The following is a 15,533-nucleotide window of genomic DNA, read 5'->3' as shown; positions in this document are numbered from 1 at the left end:
AAGCATTGTTTCTACCTGTTTGTGAAACAGGGAAGTTATACTCATTTCAAGCTCATGGTTAACAGAATGTTTAGCATTTACAGACAATGCAAGCAAGGGATTTATATGTATTCAGCACAAATTGATTGTTTTATTTACAATTTATCCTCCAATATGGATTTAAATTTTGTGGATGTTTTCTTGAGATTTCTACTTCTGGAATAATCTGGAAATCCAAATAGAGGAGTGTGTTTCTATATAGGTAGCTCTGGTATAGTACTCCCAGGAATACACTGTGGCTCTAAGTGACAGTTAAGTTTATTCAGGTCATAATGCACCCTTCATTTACTCTTTTCAAATTATGCTCCAGATAAAATTCTAATGAACAGGAATTTTTTCATTAGCATAACCTACAATAATTTATTTAAATGACAGCTGAAGGAAGCACATAAAGATATTATAAAAGCCTTACAAATGTTTAAAAAAAATTTTGAAGCATTAAAGCCCCTGCAAGAACAGCTCAATGGACTGTTATTACAGAGTAACTGTTGTGCTGCTTGTTCTACTATGGACTAGGATTCTTCTCAGAAGAGAGAACTTGGAATATAGAACAGGTTGCAACTAATTCTGGAAAAATATTTCTATTTGGATAGTCTTGGTTTTTTTTCATTAACAACCCTTTAATAGCAATGCTCAGCTACATGACTGGAAGGGTAAAAATTAAATATAACATCACTTTTTAAAATTAAATGTTTTTGCTGTCCATTGTAGAAAAATCTGAAAACCCTCACAGATCTTATCTCACAAAGTGATACTGTGAATTTATGAGTCAGTCTTGCCCTTTTCTCAGTATTTCATTGTTTAACTCTTACAGGAAACAGTACATCTACCAGATACTACCTGTTCAATTGCCTTCAAGTCACTGCATGAAAGCAGAAGGTTCTTTTGGCTTCTGCTATTTTTGCCCTTCAATATTTTCTCCAGGCTCTCTTTCCAAGTGCAGAAAAACCTCACTTTACAGCAACAAGAAGCAGAGCAAGACAATCACAGTTTCTCAGTGATGAATATCTGCAGGAGTTGAACACTAGAAAAAACTGCACTTCCAGTTCACTGCAATACAGCTATTCCTCAAATAAAGAAAATGATATGTTAAAGCTTAAAGCTCTCTGTGTTTTTAGTCTCATTGTTCTTACCTTTCTTTTGACGTCAATGAATTGAGAAAACATTAAGGACCAGTAGAATGACAATTCAACGATGTAGTAGTAATGAAGGTCAGGCATCAGGGGCTGAAAGACGGAGACGAGAAAAGGTTAAAAGAGTCTAACTGACATTACAGGCAGCTGTGATCTACAGGAAACATGCTTAATCACAGGGGATTATTGAATTATACAGAAGCATCCTATGTGAAAAAAATGATGATGGTTGCCTCTTTCAAACTCTGATGGCTCTGGAAAAATAAAGCTCCCCAACATATTCTCTTCTAATGTTTTAGCTCTGACTACTGTAATACCAAAAATTATGATGTTGTCCATTTGGAACCCAGAGCAAACTAAATTCTGAGTATTCCTAAGTCTGTTTTGAAAGTTTACTTGAAACATCTTGCTGTATATCAGTAATGTGGGTTTAAAGCATAGCAAAAAAACAATGCTAGAATAGACTAGAAAAAAAGTAATGCTAGTATATAATCTCATCTGTTCATTATGAAAATGTGGCTTTGAGCAGGGCTCTTTATAATAGAAATGCCTACTTTTGAAGAATTTAACCATTTTCTGGGGACATACTAAAATTTGAATGAAGAAAATAAAATAAATTTATCCAAGCACCTTGTCTGATATACAATGTGGTTACAGAGTTGCTTCAAAGTAAAAGAAATAAAAAAAATCCACAACCAAACCCAACTTGGGGTAACTTCAAAGAAGGTAACTGGTAGCACACAAACACTTCCACCCTCAGCTAAGAGAGCCATTCCTAGGAGCTACTCTAATTTCCATGCAAATGTGCCCCCATGATAGTCACACCTTCCATGGCAGCGATAGACAGGGACACTGGCAAAGGAGAAGCTCCTGAGGGCATCTCCCAAGGGGTTAGATAAAACATCTCTAGAGCACCTTGCACTGGCACAACTATGCACCCAAGCAGGGTATGAGCTGTTTCCAATGGCAAGAGGTATTTCACTTGCACCTTTTATTCCCATTCCCTTTTGCAGACAAATTCTTTTCAGCTGAAAGCCAGTCCTTGGATTCCCAGGAAATGTGCTATGGGTGTTAATTTAATATAGACATATGCTTATGTTTTATGAAAAATGTGTAACTCAAAATCCATCCTTTAAAGCCATCTCTTGGGCCAATATAACTCTTTCTGAGTTAGAGGCACTGCCAACAGACTTTTAATCATGTGTTATTAAAAAAAGGAAAGAAAATAAGAGCTTGCAATGAACTGCAACTATTATACCCATTATTGCAAGGGAACTCACTGGGGAAAATTTCTAGTAAAAATGAAGATTTTCAGCTGCTTTATTAACAACAGCATTAGTATTTCTTAAACCATACATGGTGATAGTGTAGGGCAATTCTAAAGATGTCACAGATTCCTTCTTGGATCAATAGTGTGTTTAACTTAGTTCAAATGTTAGTTCCAGTTCTCCATAGACTTAACCTCAATAGGTTAACCTGTGCTTATGGCTGTGTCATCACCCAAATGATCCATTTGACTACGTCTACAGTAAAGTCCAGCTGGATTTCTGCAGTACATTGTTAAGTAATTTAAAAAGGAGTTTTAGCAAACAAAATATTAGAAATTTTATGTAGTTATGGAAAAAAATAACAGAACAAACTGAAAACCCAGTACTTAGCTCTGATTAGCACCCAGTAGATATTTTTTAGTTCGAGACAATGATCTTCATAATGACTTTAATTTGACAATTTGCTTTATGCTGAATCCTCACCACTACTAAAACAATATTAGGTATAGTAATTTTAGCTCCCACACTCTAAAAGCTGTAACCAACTTTCTAAATGACTTTGTTCTTCTGGTAAATCTGGTAAATGTATATTCTTCAATCAGTAACTTCATAGTCTTTTGTTTTCAGTCAACCTCTTCTTGCATGTAATAACACAAAAGAAGTAGGAAACGGGGCTGAGAGGCACCAGTGACTGTAGCTACATCAGTCTAAGAAACAAGTGTACCTGAAGTTTCTGAGGGATTAAGTTTCAGCACTTCCCCCATTCAATTTCTGGTGCTGCTTCCCTAATGCTGTTCAGTTCACCCTCCTGTCTCTGGGTGGAATTTTAAGTCATTATTTCTTCTGAGGCTACATGACTTAATTCCCTCAACATTTCTCAGGTCAAGATTTCTGCTGAACTGTCGCCACTGAACTATTTCCAACAGAGACACAACCTTCAAGAACAGTAGCATTTTTGGAATTTAATGTATGGAATTCAGGTGTGATAGCTATGTTCATCTTTCCCATCTTGAACTCAAGCAAGATGGGAAGAATCTAGCAACGTTCTGAAATGCTGAGTAGCCCATTCACACAAACACACTGGCACAAAGCTCCACCATAACAAAACCAGAGCTCTGCAGAAGTGTCATGCTTGGTTTTAGACAGCACTGTATCTTTTACCTGATATGGATACCCACTCCAGCACTGCCTGGTATTCCAGAGCCAGGGTGTCTGAAAGGAAGAAAAAGCAAAACAAAGGTCAGTACAGACCACTTTGTGCTACGTTAAGTGTACATATTTAATACTAACAAAGAACAAAAAATATAAGAACAGCTCAGAATTGACATTTTTTGATAGAGGTTATGAAAACCAAATAGACCAGGAGACATCTCAGAGTTTCACAGCATGAATTAGAGCAATTTGCTTGTTTTCATTGGTACCCCATGACCTCACTTTTGCAAGAGTGCAGACTGAAAGTAACCAGGTCATGTTAGGATGTTCAGATCTCACTATGTTCTCAACAGCACAGGAAATTTTGACCCCATCCAGCTTAAATATTTGACAGAAAATTCCTTGCATGTGACATTATATATAGGCATTCTCCCATATAGGATCCATCCTTCATATTTACATAGCCTTATCTACTCTACATTCGAGTACAGAGGGGACGGAACATCATTATTAAGTCTCCTGGAATAAGGCAGCACACAGCTTACACTTACAGCATTAAATGCTTCCCCTAGATCACAGTTTTTCAAATAAATCCTCACTGCCTGAGAGGAGGCATGTTCTTGTTTTCACCATCAGGTGGAGCAGCTCAGCTCAGGCAAGCCATATCAGACTTATCCAAAATAAAATGGGTGAGTGCCAAAGCAAGAAAACGGACCCTAGGCAGAATGTTAAAGCCCTCAGACTAAGAATCAGGCTAGGTAGGAAGAATTTTTGAATATGCCCTTTAATGAAAAAGAAGACAAAATAAAATTTTCACACCAATACCCCCAGTGCTCCTGAAATGACAAAGAATAGTTCTTACAGTAGCCTGAAATGTATGCCAACAGACCTCGTGGAGTTTCTGATAAGCCTCTCTCAAGGATGCTGTAATAATGCTTAAAGTCCATCCAAACTTATCCTTCCCTCCATTAGATATACCTTCTTCATGGAACAAATTAATCAATTAATTGGTTCAAATGTCTCCACAATATTTACTGTGCTATACAAGTTGCCCTCATTTCATGCAACTAAAAAAAATAATAAAAAAAGATCTTTGGAAACAGCCACAGTATTGCTGCAAGATCTGCAAGACAATATAAAGAATCTAAAATATTTCTGTCTGACAGTTGCCTATATTAGATCCACACAAATATTCTAGGATAATTCATAGTTTTAGCCAGGTTTGAAAAGCTGTAACTGTCTTTCATATCATATTCATCAAAAGACAAGAGATGCTTCCTACCCAATTATTTTGCTGCCTAAATTACAGGTCCTAGCAAAAAAAGCATATTTTTCTCTTTCAAATATTATGACATCTTAAGTCTTCTTCATAGAGATGCTTGCTGCAGGAGCTACAGATACAGAGGTTTATGAGCAATTAAAATGCTGATTGCTAAATAAATTAGGCCTCTATTGATGAACGTATAACCACAAAGCCCTACAGGGTATCACAACTGACAAATAATGTAATGTATGCATTAAGCCTCAAAGACCAATACAGCAGAATATATGCCCCTTCTGAGCCACATAAGGCTCAGAAAGCCATGCTGCCATCTCAGACAAAATGCTTCTGAGTTGCTGTTTGGAAACCTAATGGATCCTTTGTGGGCAAGAGCACTTAAAATAGCAGGGCTCCTGCAGCACCTTCTTACCCTTCTTGCCTCCTCAGTCTCCCTTCCCCTTGACTTGCCTTGGCATCTCTGAATTGCTCTTAATAGCTTTAGCAACAGAGCACTTTGGTTATGCTTCTCCCAGAGGGTTTTAGGGAAGAGGTGGAGGAAGAGCTTGATTAAGCACAACCTTTCTCTCTGACCTCCACAATGAGCACAGCCCTAGACTGCACTCAACACCTAAATGTAAACCACAGTTACAGCTGGACCAAGAAGCATCTTATTTAGTCCTCTGTGAACCTCACAACTGTGGAATACTGTGTGTAGGGGCTTCAGTAGGAAGCAACAATCTAAAAAAAGCGCACACAGTCTGCAGTGTGAGACCTAGACCCAACAGTGAAAGGCGGATTAATCATAAGGGACCTAAGACCAACATTCCAGGGCTCAAATGAGTCCTGTGTGCGCTCCTAGGACATGTCTGCAAACTTCCTCATAACAGGTAAGTTCACTGTGAAGCAGAGCACATCTCTGCCTGAAAGTCCCATGTTGGATGAGAAGGTCAATGACTTGGCTCCACAACAAAACCTTTTTTGATGAACATAAAAGCATGCTTCTGTTTTTGCTGCCTGCTGAATACCCAATTTCATTTTACTTCCTATTCTTGGTATATAATGTCTGAGGAAGGGAGGGACACAAGGGGATTGGAGAAGAGAGGAAATGCAAAGACGCTGATAACAAAAAGGTCCCTCCTTAAGCTGGAAACAGAATTCTAAAAACTTCATTACCAATTATGCTAAGCACAGAGCACCAGCCCTACAATGCTGACACCCTGCCTTACAGACCATAAAGGAGTCCAGATGGGAACTGAAGTTTTACCACACTTAGGTGCAGTGCGAAATGAATGCAATATCAGTGACAGAGGATGTAAACAGCTGTTCAATCTCTTGAGATTTACAGTATTAAGGAACAAATCACCATAATTCCCTTACAGGAATATCTGTTAAAAACTCCATCAAATCTCTCTCCAACTCTGTGATTAAATAGAGTAATTTTAAAGAATTCTTTCAGAAATAAAACTTCTCTTGAGACAAGGGAATGACTAAGGATTTTGGAAAAAAAAACCCCAAAAAAACCTTTCCAAAATTATCTCTCATGTTTGCATGCTTAACCAGAAGCCTTGGGTTGTTTTGTATCCATTGTCTCATTCACCTATCTCTAGAGAAAGCATCTAATTGGCCCCTGGCTTTCAGAAAGCACTAAGAAATGAAAATCTCCAGGTCTTGCTCAAAATGCTGATAGTATTTAGCATGTGAAAGGTCAGTTGTGATAGTAAATGAAGGGGGAAAAATAAACAGTACAATAAAAAACTTCCCATTTATCACAAAAGAGCTGCTATGCACCTGATGTAGCCATGACTGTGAGGTCATGGTGTAGCTCCCAAAGGGGTTCTTCCAAAATTTTTAGGTAAGTAAGAAAAATCGTCTGATTTTTCTATCAAATAAAGAAATCTGGCTGCCGTTTTTACCAGAATCTAGCATGTAAAAATCCGGAAACATCAAGACAGAATCCCCACATTTCACTAGAGTAAATTTATGTTCAAAACACATTTCAAATCAAAATAAAACATCCTTAGTCCAAAAAGAAAATATTTTAAGTTGCTTTTCAAATTAGAGGGCTTTTGATCCTGTAGAGCAAAACCAGCAAAATACAGAGCATTCACCGTGTACATGTACACTACTCTGCCAAGATTTTTATCTGGCTTGGTTAATGCGTTTGAATACAATTTTGTATCATTTGTTACAAGCAATATTAAGTGGAATGGAAATTAGCACTATTAATTACAGTCAAGATAATATATACTTTCAGCAAAGCTCTACTGATCTCATTTTTTTTAGGGTTGATATAGGGAAAGAAGTCAGAGATGTGTCATGGTATTCGTACCTACATTCATCAAGTCACAGCAGGTCCTTGCTTTGCTCTTCACAGAAACAAGTGGCACAAAGTAAGGCCAGCAGATTTCCTCCTGATCAGTGCTCACTTAGCCCCAAAATGCTGAGTGCAATTTGCTCTTAGCCCAGGAACAAACCGTCACTGTCTGATACCCGTGTCCAGGGCAGACACAGCCAAACTCCCCTCCTCAGCAGCAGCTGCCCTGTCCCAGCGCAGGCAGAACAGCAGCTCCTGCTGCCCCGGGCAGACCCCTCCCTTGGGGTATCCCCAGCCTTACACCTCATCTACCCAAGAGTGCAACTGCAACAGCAGAGGAGACTACCAGCTTTCTGTTCACTGTGACATGCAGTAACATTTGACACTTTTCACAGATTTTTTTCTTATCCAGGAACTGAAACTGATCGCCTTTTAGTCAACAGCACCTTTCACAACATTAGGAGAAGGACAATTATTCATAATTAACAGGCTTTTTTGGGGTGTTGAGTAGTAGTTTTTTTGGTTAGGTTAGATTTTGTTTTGTTGGTTGGTTTTGTTTTTGTGCATTTCTACTTGCTTAAATTAAATACTACCTCAATGCTTATTTTTCCCCCATTATGGCTAGGGTTTATAGCACCTTTTTTCTTTTACAATATATTAATAAAAGTTCCTTTTGGACATCACTTGGATGAATAAGCACTTGCTTAGAGGTAAATTGAAATGACTGATTTCTTTCTTTTTCCTCCCCAAAACCTGCATGGTATGCTGGATGGCTGCTGACATTAGAAAGAAAGTTAGATTACTTGGCAATACAAAAAGCATCCTTCCTTACTCTCCTCTGTCAGCTGATCTATGTTCTACTATTAAAATGACTCCATCCATGTATGGTAAACCCAAGAGATTTTTTAATAAGTTAGTCTCTTAGATACAAATTCCACAATGATCCTGGGCTTCCTTCCCTATCTTGGCTCAATGAAGATCAGCATAACTACACTACTGCAGTTTTTCACTCTTAAGGAGCATATATATCCATGAAAATATTTGCTTCTGCATATAATGTACAAACAAATACATTCTTATTTCTCTTAACTACAGAAAAACTCCTTGGTATTAATTGTTGTAAAACAAGCCACAGTTTTACAAGTTACAGGAAGTGACCTCTTTTGTTTTTTCACCAGTATAAATATTTTGCAGCTTCTTTCTCTCCAGCAGAAAGGATTTCATTTTCTTTCTCATTGTTCTTGATTTCCAGAAAATTCATAAAGCAACAACCAGAACTTTGAGTCAGCTTTTCAAAGTTTCTACCATCTTCCACTAAGTCTGCCTTATGATGTCTCGGAAACTCACTGATGTCCTACAGATATGTGCTTTTTCCTACTATCCTCTGAAAAACTGCCCTGAGTATAGCAACATCCCTTGATACTGTTGTATTTGTTTTGCTACTACTTAAGAATTTCTCAAACTAAAGTTTCATTGATTTCAAAAACGCATTAGACAGCTTCCAGTCTCTAATGGCCATGCACAACAGGCTCTGAGGGCACAACCTTAGCAGGCAACGAAGCCAAGAGCACAGGCTGAAATGTGCAATAAACTGACACTTTGCAAACACCACTGCAAGTCACCTACAGATCAAAATTATGTATGCTTCCCTCTAGCCACAAAACCACCGAGCTCTGACCAAACACCATGCTGGGAATAAAGAGAACTCAGCAAAACAACAAAATCCATGGCTACCCTTTTGCATCAATTTGTGCAAGTTCTTCCTTCCAGTGACTGTTAATTTGGTTTAGGATGCAGTTGCTTCTCACACCAGGAATAGATAAATTTTCATAATTTCCATAAATCCTTCACAGATCCAAGCAGTTGTTCGTATTTCTTGGCATAGCTAAGTACAGAAGTGAAGACAATATGACACATTGTCAATGAACCTCCTGAGGTTCTTTTTTCATATATTGTGACTAAGCAAGCTGTTTTAAGTTTCTGCAGAACGGGGGTTTTTTTTCCCTCTAGAGTTCAGTGCTTTGTGTCTGTAGAAAAAAGGCTTTAGGGGAAAAAATGCTTCTGCAATAAAGAGTGCTCAGTGTTTCCTCTCAGTAATCTGCACTGTTGACTTCCAAACATAATTAAAAATTATACTTCTGCTAACGGGAAACCGTAAAATATGGAAGAACTTATAAAGGCCAAGATTTTTTCCTGTACTACTGAAAGATAAAATGAAGCAGCTTTATGACTTGAAGCAGTTATGGTATAAAAATACATATTCTACAGGTTTTACTGTACATACATATTCTACAGGTTTTACTCATTTAATTGAGAATACAGCTATCCTTCTCCAAGGCATTCCCTCAGTAGTGAGTTCAACTGAACAACGGAATGCAAGCACCAGTTACATTAGTAATAACCTGTTCTTATATCCAAACATGTACTCTTTGCTCAGGTTTAATTAGCTGTGAAGAACAGGACTGCTTCATTAATTTGAATAGAGAAACATTAAAAGCTCATGGCAATAGAGTGCTGAGCTAATACTTTACTACAGGTAGGAATGAGCCACCTTAGTTTATAGATGAATTAAAACTATTTTTATCATAAAATTGCCCAAATATAACATTTTGTGAATTATTTCTTCTATATCTGCTATTTTTATGGTATGACCTTGAAAAAATTTCAGTCTTTCAGAAAGCTGGGCTGCCAAGGAAATGAATACTGTGCTGAAGGCAAAATTAGCAACCAGTCCACAGGGAGATATGAGGTGTGGCAGCCCCCCCTCACTGCCCCAAACAACAGCGTAATGCACAAGCAGCCGAGATGCTGTATATGGCTCAGTACCAGCTTAACTTGCCAATTTGATGATTACATAGCATTTACTTACTACTCTGATGTTATTAAATACCCCCAAGCTGGATTCAAAACAGATAAAGTGAAATTCAATTCTAGATGCATTTTTTGAATTAGTGTGTTGCTTTTCCTTCCCATGATTATGTAAAATTTGTCCCCATTGTATACATATGAAAGTCCTGTTGCCATCCTATTACTGAATTAGGATACCATTGATATTCTCCTTTTGCTTTTTGTTTCAAAACCCTTCAGTTTCCTTTCAGCCACAAATAAATTCTGCCAGCTTGCTTAGCTTTGTCCTCTTCTGCCTGATACAGTTATTATCTTAACTTCCAACAGCTTACACAGTGAATTACTTCCTATGCTGACTTGCCTTCTCTTACAAAGCCTCATTGTCCAAAATGTTGATGTACACCAAGGTGCTGCAGTCATTTAAAACTAAGTTTCTCCAGTAGCTTTGGTCTTTCTCACAGCATGACTCATGACTTATATCTCAAGCATCCAAAACACTCTATTAATCTTTCCTAAATGCTCTCAATAATTTTTATGCCCTTCTGAAGATAAATCTGAAACAAATTCCTTTTCCATGAGATGGCATCTAACTATGGTCTTCCTGGAAAGCTTTTCCACTTGTGATGCTTATTTAAAAATGGAATATGGCATTTCCCCTTTCTCACAATGGCATTCTTCAAAAGACTCCAGAGCATGGGTATTCTTTCTTACTCACTCAGTGAATTAGAAATTGTTTTATTTATCACCTAATGTTCAGCCCTGCTTCCATGGAAAGGAAAAAGATTATGATTCAATTTTAACATCCAAAATACTGATTTTAGCTTAAAAATTTCCATCACTTACAGAAACTCAGCAACTGATATTACAAGCAAAAAATAAAAAAGGCAATCAAACCCTCCAGAGAAACCGAATCAATTTTAAAGCAAGCACAATCTACCAAATGTGGGCTTCATTTCCTTCCTTAGTGGCCTATGTATCACATTATCCCTCTGCTAATAGCACAGTAAAATATCAAATATCAGCGTTGTGTTAAAAGGGCTCCACAGTGGCCTCTGGCATTCTTCATTTAAATGAGAATATTTATCCAGCATTGGGCAAACAAGTTCACTGAACAAAAGGAATTACAAGGCTTCAGTAACAGATAATATAACAACCTTTCGGGAAGAACGTGGGAAGGAAACATCACAGCAGATGCAGACTAGAGCAGAGAAAGTGCCAGCAGAATGCCTGCTTCAATTGATTCAAGAGTGAAAGAGACACCAAGAGCTCTGGAGGTAAACCCCCTGCTTCCTAGCTTTTGCCACAGTGCTGTTTTCTAGAGTCAGTTCTGATTTAAACCAAGGGGGTAGATATTTTCCAAACTCATGCTTTGGTATCTCAGCGCTAAAACCAGAAAGAAAATCAGTTTGCTTTAAGGAGTCTTACTCTATGAATCGAATGATCAGACATAATCCAAACAGTGGTATGAATTTTTCCAAGATGCTGCATTTCTTTTATTGTTCTGTTCCACAAAATATGCAGCAGCATTAGTTTCATGAAAAAGTAGATGCAGCAGGTAGGGCAACAGAAGATGGAAACAATAAATGAAATACTGAATATTCTGATGCAGGTATTTTTTTTCTACTCCAAATAATGTAACATGCAATGTGTTCTGCAAATAGCTTCCCAATAGCTGAGGAACTTTTATGAAAAAATTAAGTCGGTCCTACTGCTACAAAGACTGTAAACTGTCTAGAGTACCAGACATTTTGAATACAGCAATTTAATTTTATGAAGTGGCCGTGCATAACAATCATTATTTTCTTCATCTATGTTTAACAATCTCAATAGCAGGTGAACTGCAATACAGAAACAATGTCAATAACCAGCCACCACTTTACTAAAAAGTTCTTTTTTTGTATTTCAAATGACGGTGATCTGACTTCAGGCTCTAAAATTCTGGAGTACAAGCAATCTGAAATGGCATTTACAAATTCTATACTACTCTCTCTGGGCTGTAACTGTTTTATTCCAAAAAGAGGCAAAGAGTCAGCCAACTCAGCTGAGCAACAGAATGCAATATTCTCTCGCACAAAAAAGCACGAAGCCAGTTTCTCTCAATGTGCACACAGAAACTGTGGGCCACTAACAGAACATCTCCTGCTGTCACACAGAAGCTCATTGGCTTAGTGGTTAGTGCACACGTGAGGATAAACGCTTCAATTTCTTCATTTGAAACATCCTATAGTTTCAAGAAAGGGGAACTTTCTTAACAGAAGAAGTGGAGATCTACCTGTATGAAGGGATTTTTTCCTTTATACCACCCTGCTATTTTTTATTTGCCTTCCATACATATATGTCCCTTGAGTAGGCTTTTGGAGTCAAATTTACACTTAAACATGGTTTTTTCCCTGTTCTTTTGCAAGCTAGATGTACCACTAGAAATTGTAACTACCCACCAGACAGTTCTCAGTTCTTCCGTAGGGGATGACTCATTAGGAAGGACACTCCATCAGCTGCATACACACACAAGCTTGTTGCACCCAGCATTTTTTAAATATAGCTACAGCATACTCATATCATCTGCCTTACTTCAACATTGAATTTGAAAAATAGCAGGATTTGTTTATCCAGGCAGGATGATTCTTTTCCCAGTAGAATACCTACATGCAACTTCAGGTTTCCAAGTCTCAGTATAGACTTCAAGACTCACAGAAAATTCATCCTCTTCTGTGAGTTTGTAATTCTCATGGGCAATTAAAGGAAGGAAATTAAATGTGAAAAGTCTATATATGTCACCTGGAAGCTTTGCTTCCAGATGCCTCTAAAGATTTTTCATTGTACAGCATTATACAGGCACTGCTTAGCACCAAGGATGAGCACGCAAGAAACAAGCCAATCTGGAACTCTTTGCTCTGTTTCTTTATCACCAAAGATAATGATATTTTTTCCATTTAATTGGAGCACAGTCAGACCATTAACTCTTAATGAGCAAAGCCACCATTTACTTAACTACAAATATTACTGAGGAAAACAAAAACATTATCTCATTCCTGTGTTAATGATAAGCAAAGCAGTCAGTTTAATGCCACTGGAACTTAATGTTTTGTTGACATGACTACTGGTGTGGTACTCTGCAAAGAACTGTTTTGTAGACATGCAAATGAAAAAAATGGTAGAGCTGAAAAATCTCAGTTTCATTCAGAAAAGAAAGAACTTGCATACACATGATCAAAGTGGAAATACAATTGGTTGCTTATCTTTTATGCTTCAAATATTAGTGATTTATAAAGACACCAAGAATGCTGTAGTGAATGCTGGCTTCAGTCCTTCAGTGCTAAAACATCTCATTCAGAAGTCAGCAAAACTAAGATGGGGATGGTCACATCTAGCATTTGCCATTTTACCAAGAGTGGAGGCAATGAGGATTAGATGGAAAGGTGAATGCTTCACATTAAATGATCTTGTGGGCACTCGGCAGTCACAAATAATTTAAACCTGATCTAGAAAACAGTGAAGACTGGAGATGGCAGCTAGTAACAAAGAAAGCTTCATCTTCTCTTTCAAAGTTGGTACCTTGGTCCACTTCCTCACACAGAACACTCATCACCAAATCTGCTCTTGAAAATAGCATTTGAGGTAGAAGGTGGACAACTTGAACACTTAACCCACAATTACACTGATTCCCTCTACTCATAAAGTATCAGAAATGACACAGGTGAGTTCAAATCCTGATTAAGATGGCCTATTTCATCCCCTCAGTACATCAGCCATCTCACCGCAGGGCATGCTCTGAAACACACAGTGCTATGGGATCAAGCGTCCATACAGCATGTTAATGGATGAAGTACACATAAAATGGAAGTGCTCAAGGAGACAGAGGAAGAATGCAACTGCATGCTGCTCTGGCCCACACTTCCCCCGGGGCTGACTACTGCTAAATAGCTGAGAACACCTCTGATGTGCCCTCCCTGCACAGGCACATCATTATTCCTGCTCACACCAAGTTGCCTTGCACCTGAGACAGCCTCAAGAACTACCGACACAAGAAAGATTAGTAAACCTCTTTTTACTTACAAAGCACCAGCGACATTCAGGATACATTTTCTTGTGTCAAATTTTTGACCAAAACAAAGATTACATGAACACACTGAGTGCACCATTCCCCTAATTTCACCTCCTAGAATTACACAAATATGGCCCAACTTTCAGGAGCTCTGAGAACTAGTCACACTGTAAAAACGGTTTGCACCACAAATCCATACTACTCTCTACTGCAGGGTTAACAGACCCTGCATGTCAGAGTGCTTAGAAGCTTTCAATACCCTTCTCTTTTTAAACCAGGTGAAACACAGCACTGATGGGAAACTCCACAAAAACCTCCTTCCACATTACATTAGACAAAGTACAGGCAAAAAATGTTCTTCCTAAAACACTAGTGCATTTTGTTTGCTAATAAAAAATAACCTCTGCCAGAGGCATTTAAGCAAGGATGATGGTGAAATCGATATTAATACTTTAGTAAGCCTTACTGCCAGTTTAATACCTATAATGAAAAGTAATCAAGTGAACTAGGCATGTTGCTATGCCTTTTTTTTCTTTTAAAATCCCATTAAATATTGATAAGAACTTATACTCCTTACCAATGCTAGTAGCAAAGCATTTTATGAATGCAAATTAAATTCTAATTTTCACTCCTCAAGAACATAAACTTTATGCCTGGGCTTTATATTATACCTGTACAAGATTTCAAGTCTGTGATATGTTATGAAAGAGTAATAATATAAATGCCTACCTTTTTCAGGAACCGTACTCCATAGGTAAATATATAAAGGTAAAATGTAAATCTCCACCTGCAAAAGGTACAAGAGATTAAAATATCAGGTTTACATATTTTACAGTTCAACACATGATTTCTTATTTCACCACCAAACCACCACACCCTGGTTACATTAACAAAAGTTGAAGCAAAATTTTGGTCTGGTTTTCTACAACTTCTGTTATCAAGCATTGTGCTCATTTGTCTGCTTTTCCTGGCTTCTCATTAGCTCTCTGAAAAAACTTGCTAATTTTATCTAAACAGGGAAAAAAATTCTTCACACATTTTTGAGGATATTAAGTTTTTAAAAGTTTAATGAAAACTAGCAGGACATTGAAGGAGAGAGGACAATTTACCCATCTGTTGCAGGAAAGTTCATCTCTTATTAGACACCAGGAAAAAGATAATAAGAAATTTTATTAAGACTTCAACAGGTGACTTGGGAGTACTGCATGTCAAACAGACTCTTTAGTAATAAAAAGTGTCATTCACAATGAGCTGGAAATTCACTTGGCAGATTCCAGCACTCCACATTTGGTTTTGGGGAGTGCATTTGCGTCAGACAGATATGCTGGATCAGATATTTATCCATAATTTACATCAACTTCCCATGCATCCCTTGATAAAAATGATCTACATTTTCCCAAATCCACTCAGAATAATTGCTGAGCTTCTGGTTTTTCTTTTTAGATAGAGGCAAAGTAGAAGTTAAGGATGGGAT

General features: G+C 37.7%; 1 protein-coding gene across 2 annotated transcripts in view; it reads right to left on the bottom strand.

The window, feature by feature from the left end:
- The window catches only part of CERS6 (ceramide synthase 6), a 94,380-nt gene that overhangs the window by 30,064 nt on the left and 48,783 nt on the right, over positions 1-15,533 (bottom strand). For both annotated transcript variants that reach the window (XM_041403646.1, XM_041403645.1), the window contains exons 4-6: positions 14,789-14,846; positions 3,602-3,652; positions 1,173-1,265 (exon numbers count right to left, since the gene is read on the bottom strand). In XM_041403646.1, the coding sequence (XP_041259580.1) occupies positions 1,173-1,265; positions 3,602-3,652; positions 14,789-14,846 (202 nt within the window). The remainder of the gene's footprint in view (positions 1-1,172; positions 1,266-3,601; positions 3,653-14,788; positions 14,847-15,533) is intronic.

The sequence above is a fragment of the Onychostruthus taczanowskii genome, unplaced genomic scaffold, assembly GCF_017590055.1.
Source record: "Onychostruthus taczanowskii isolate IOZ18803 unplaced genomic scaffold, ASM1759005v1 scaffold20, whole genome shotgun sequence".
NCBI classification, from domain to species: Eukaryota; Metazoa; Chordata; class Aves; order Passeriformes; family Passeridae; genus Onychostruthus; species Onychostruthus taczanowskii.
Note: the sequence above shows the minus strand (reverse complement) of the source record. Positions and strands in the feature narration are given on the sequence as shown.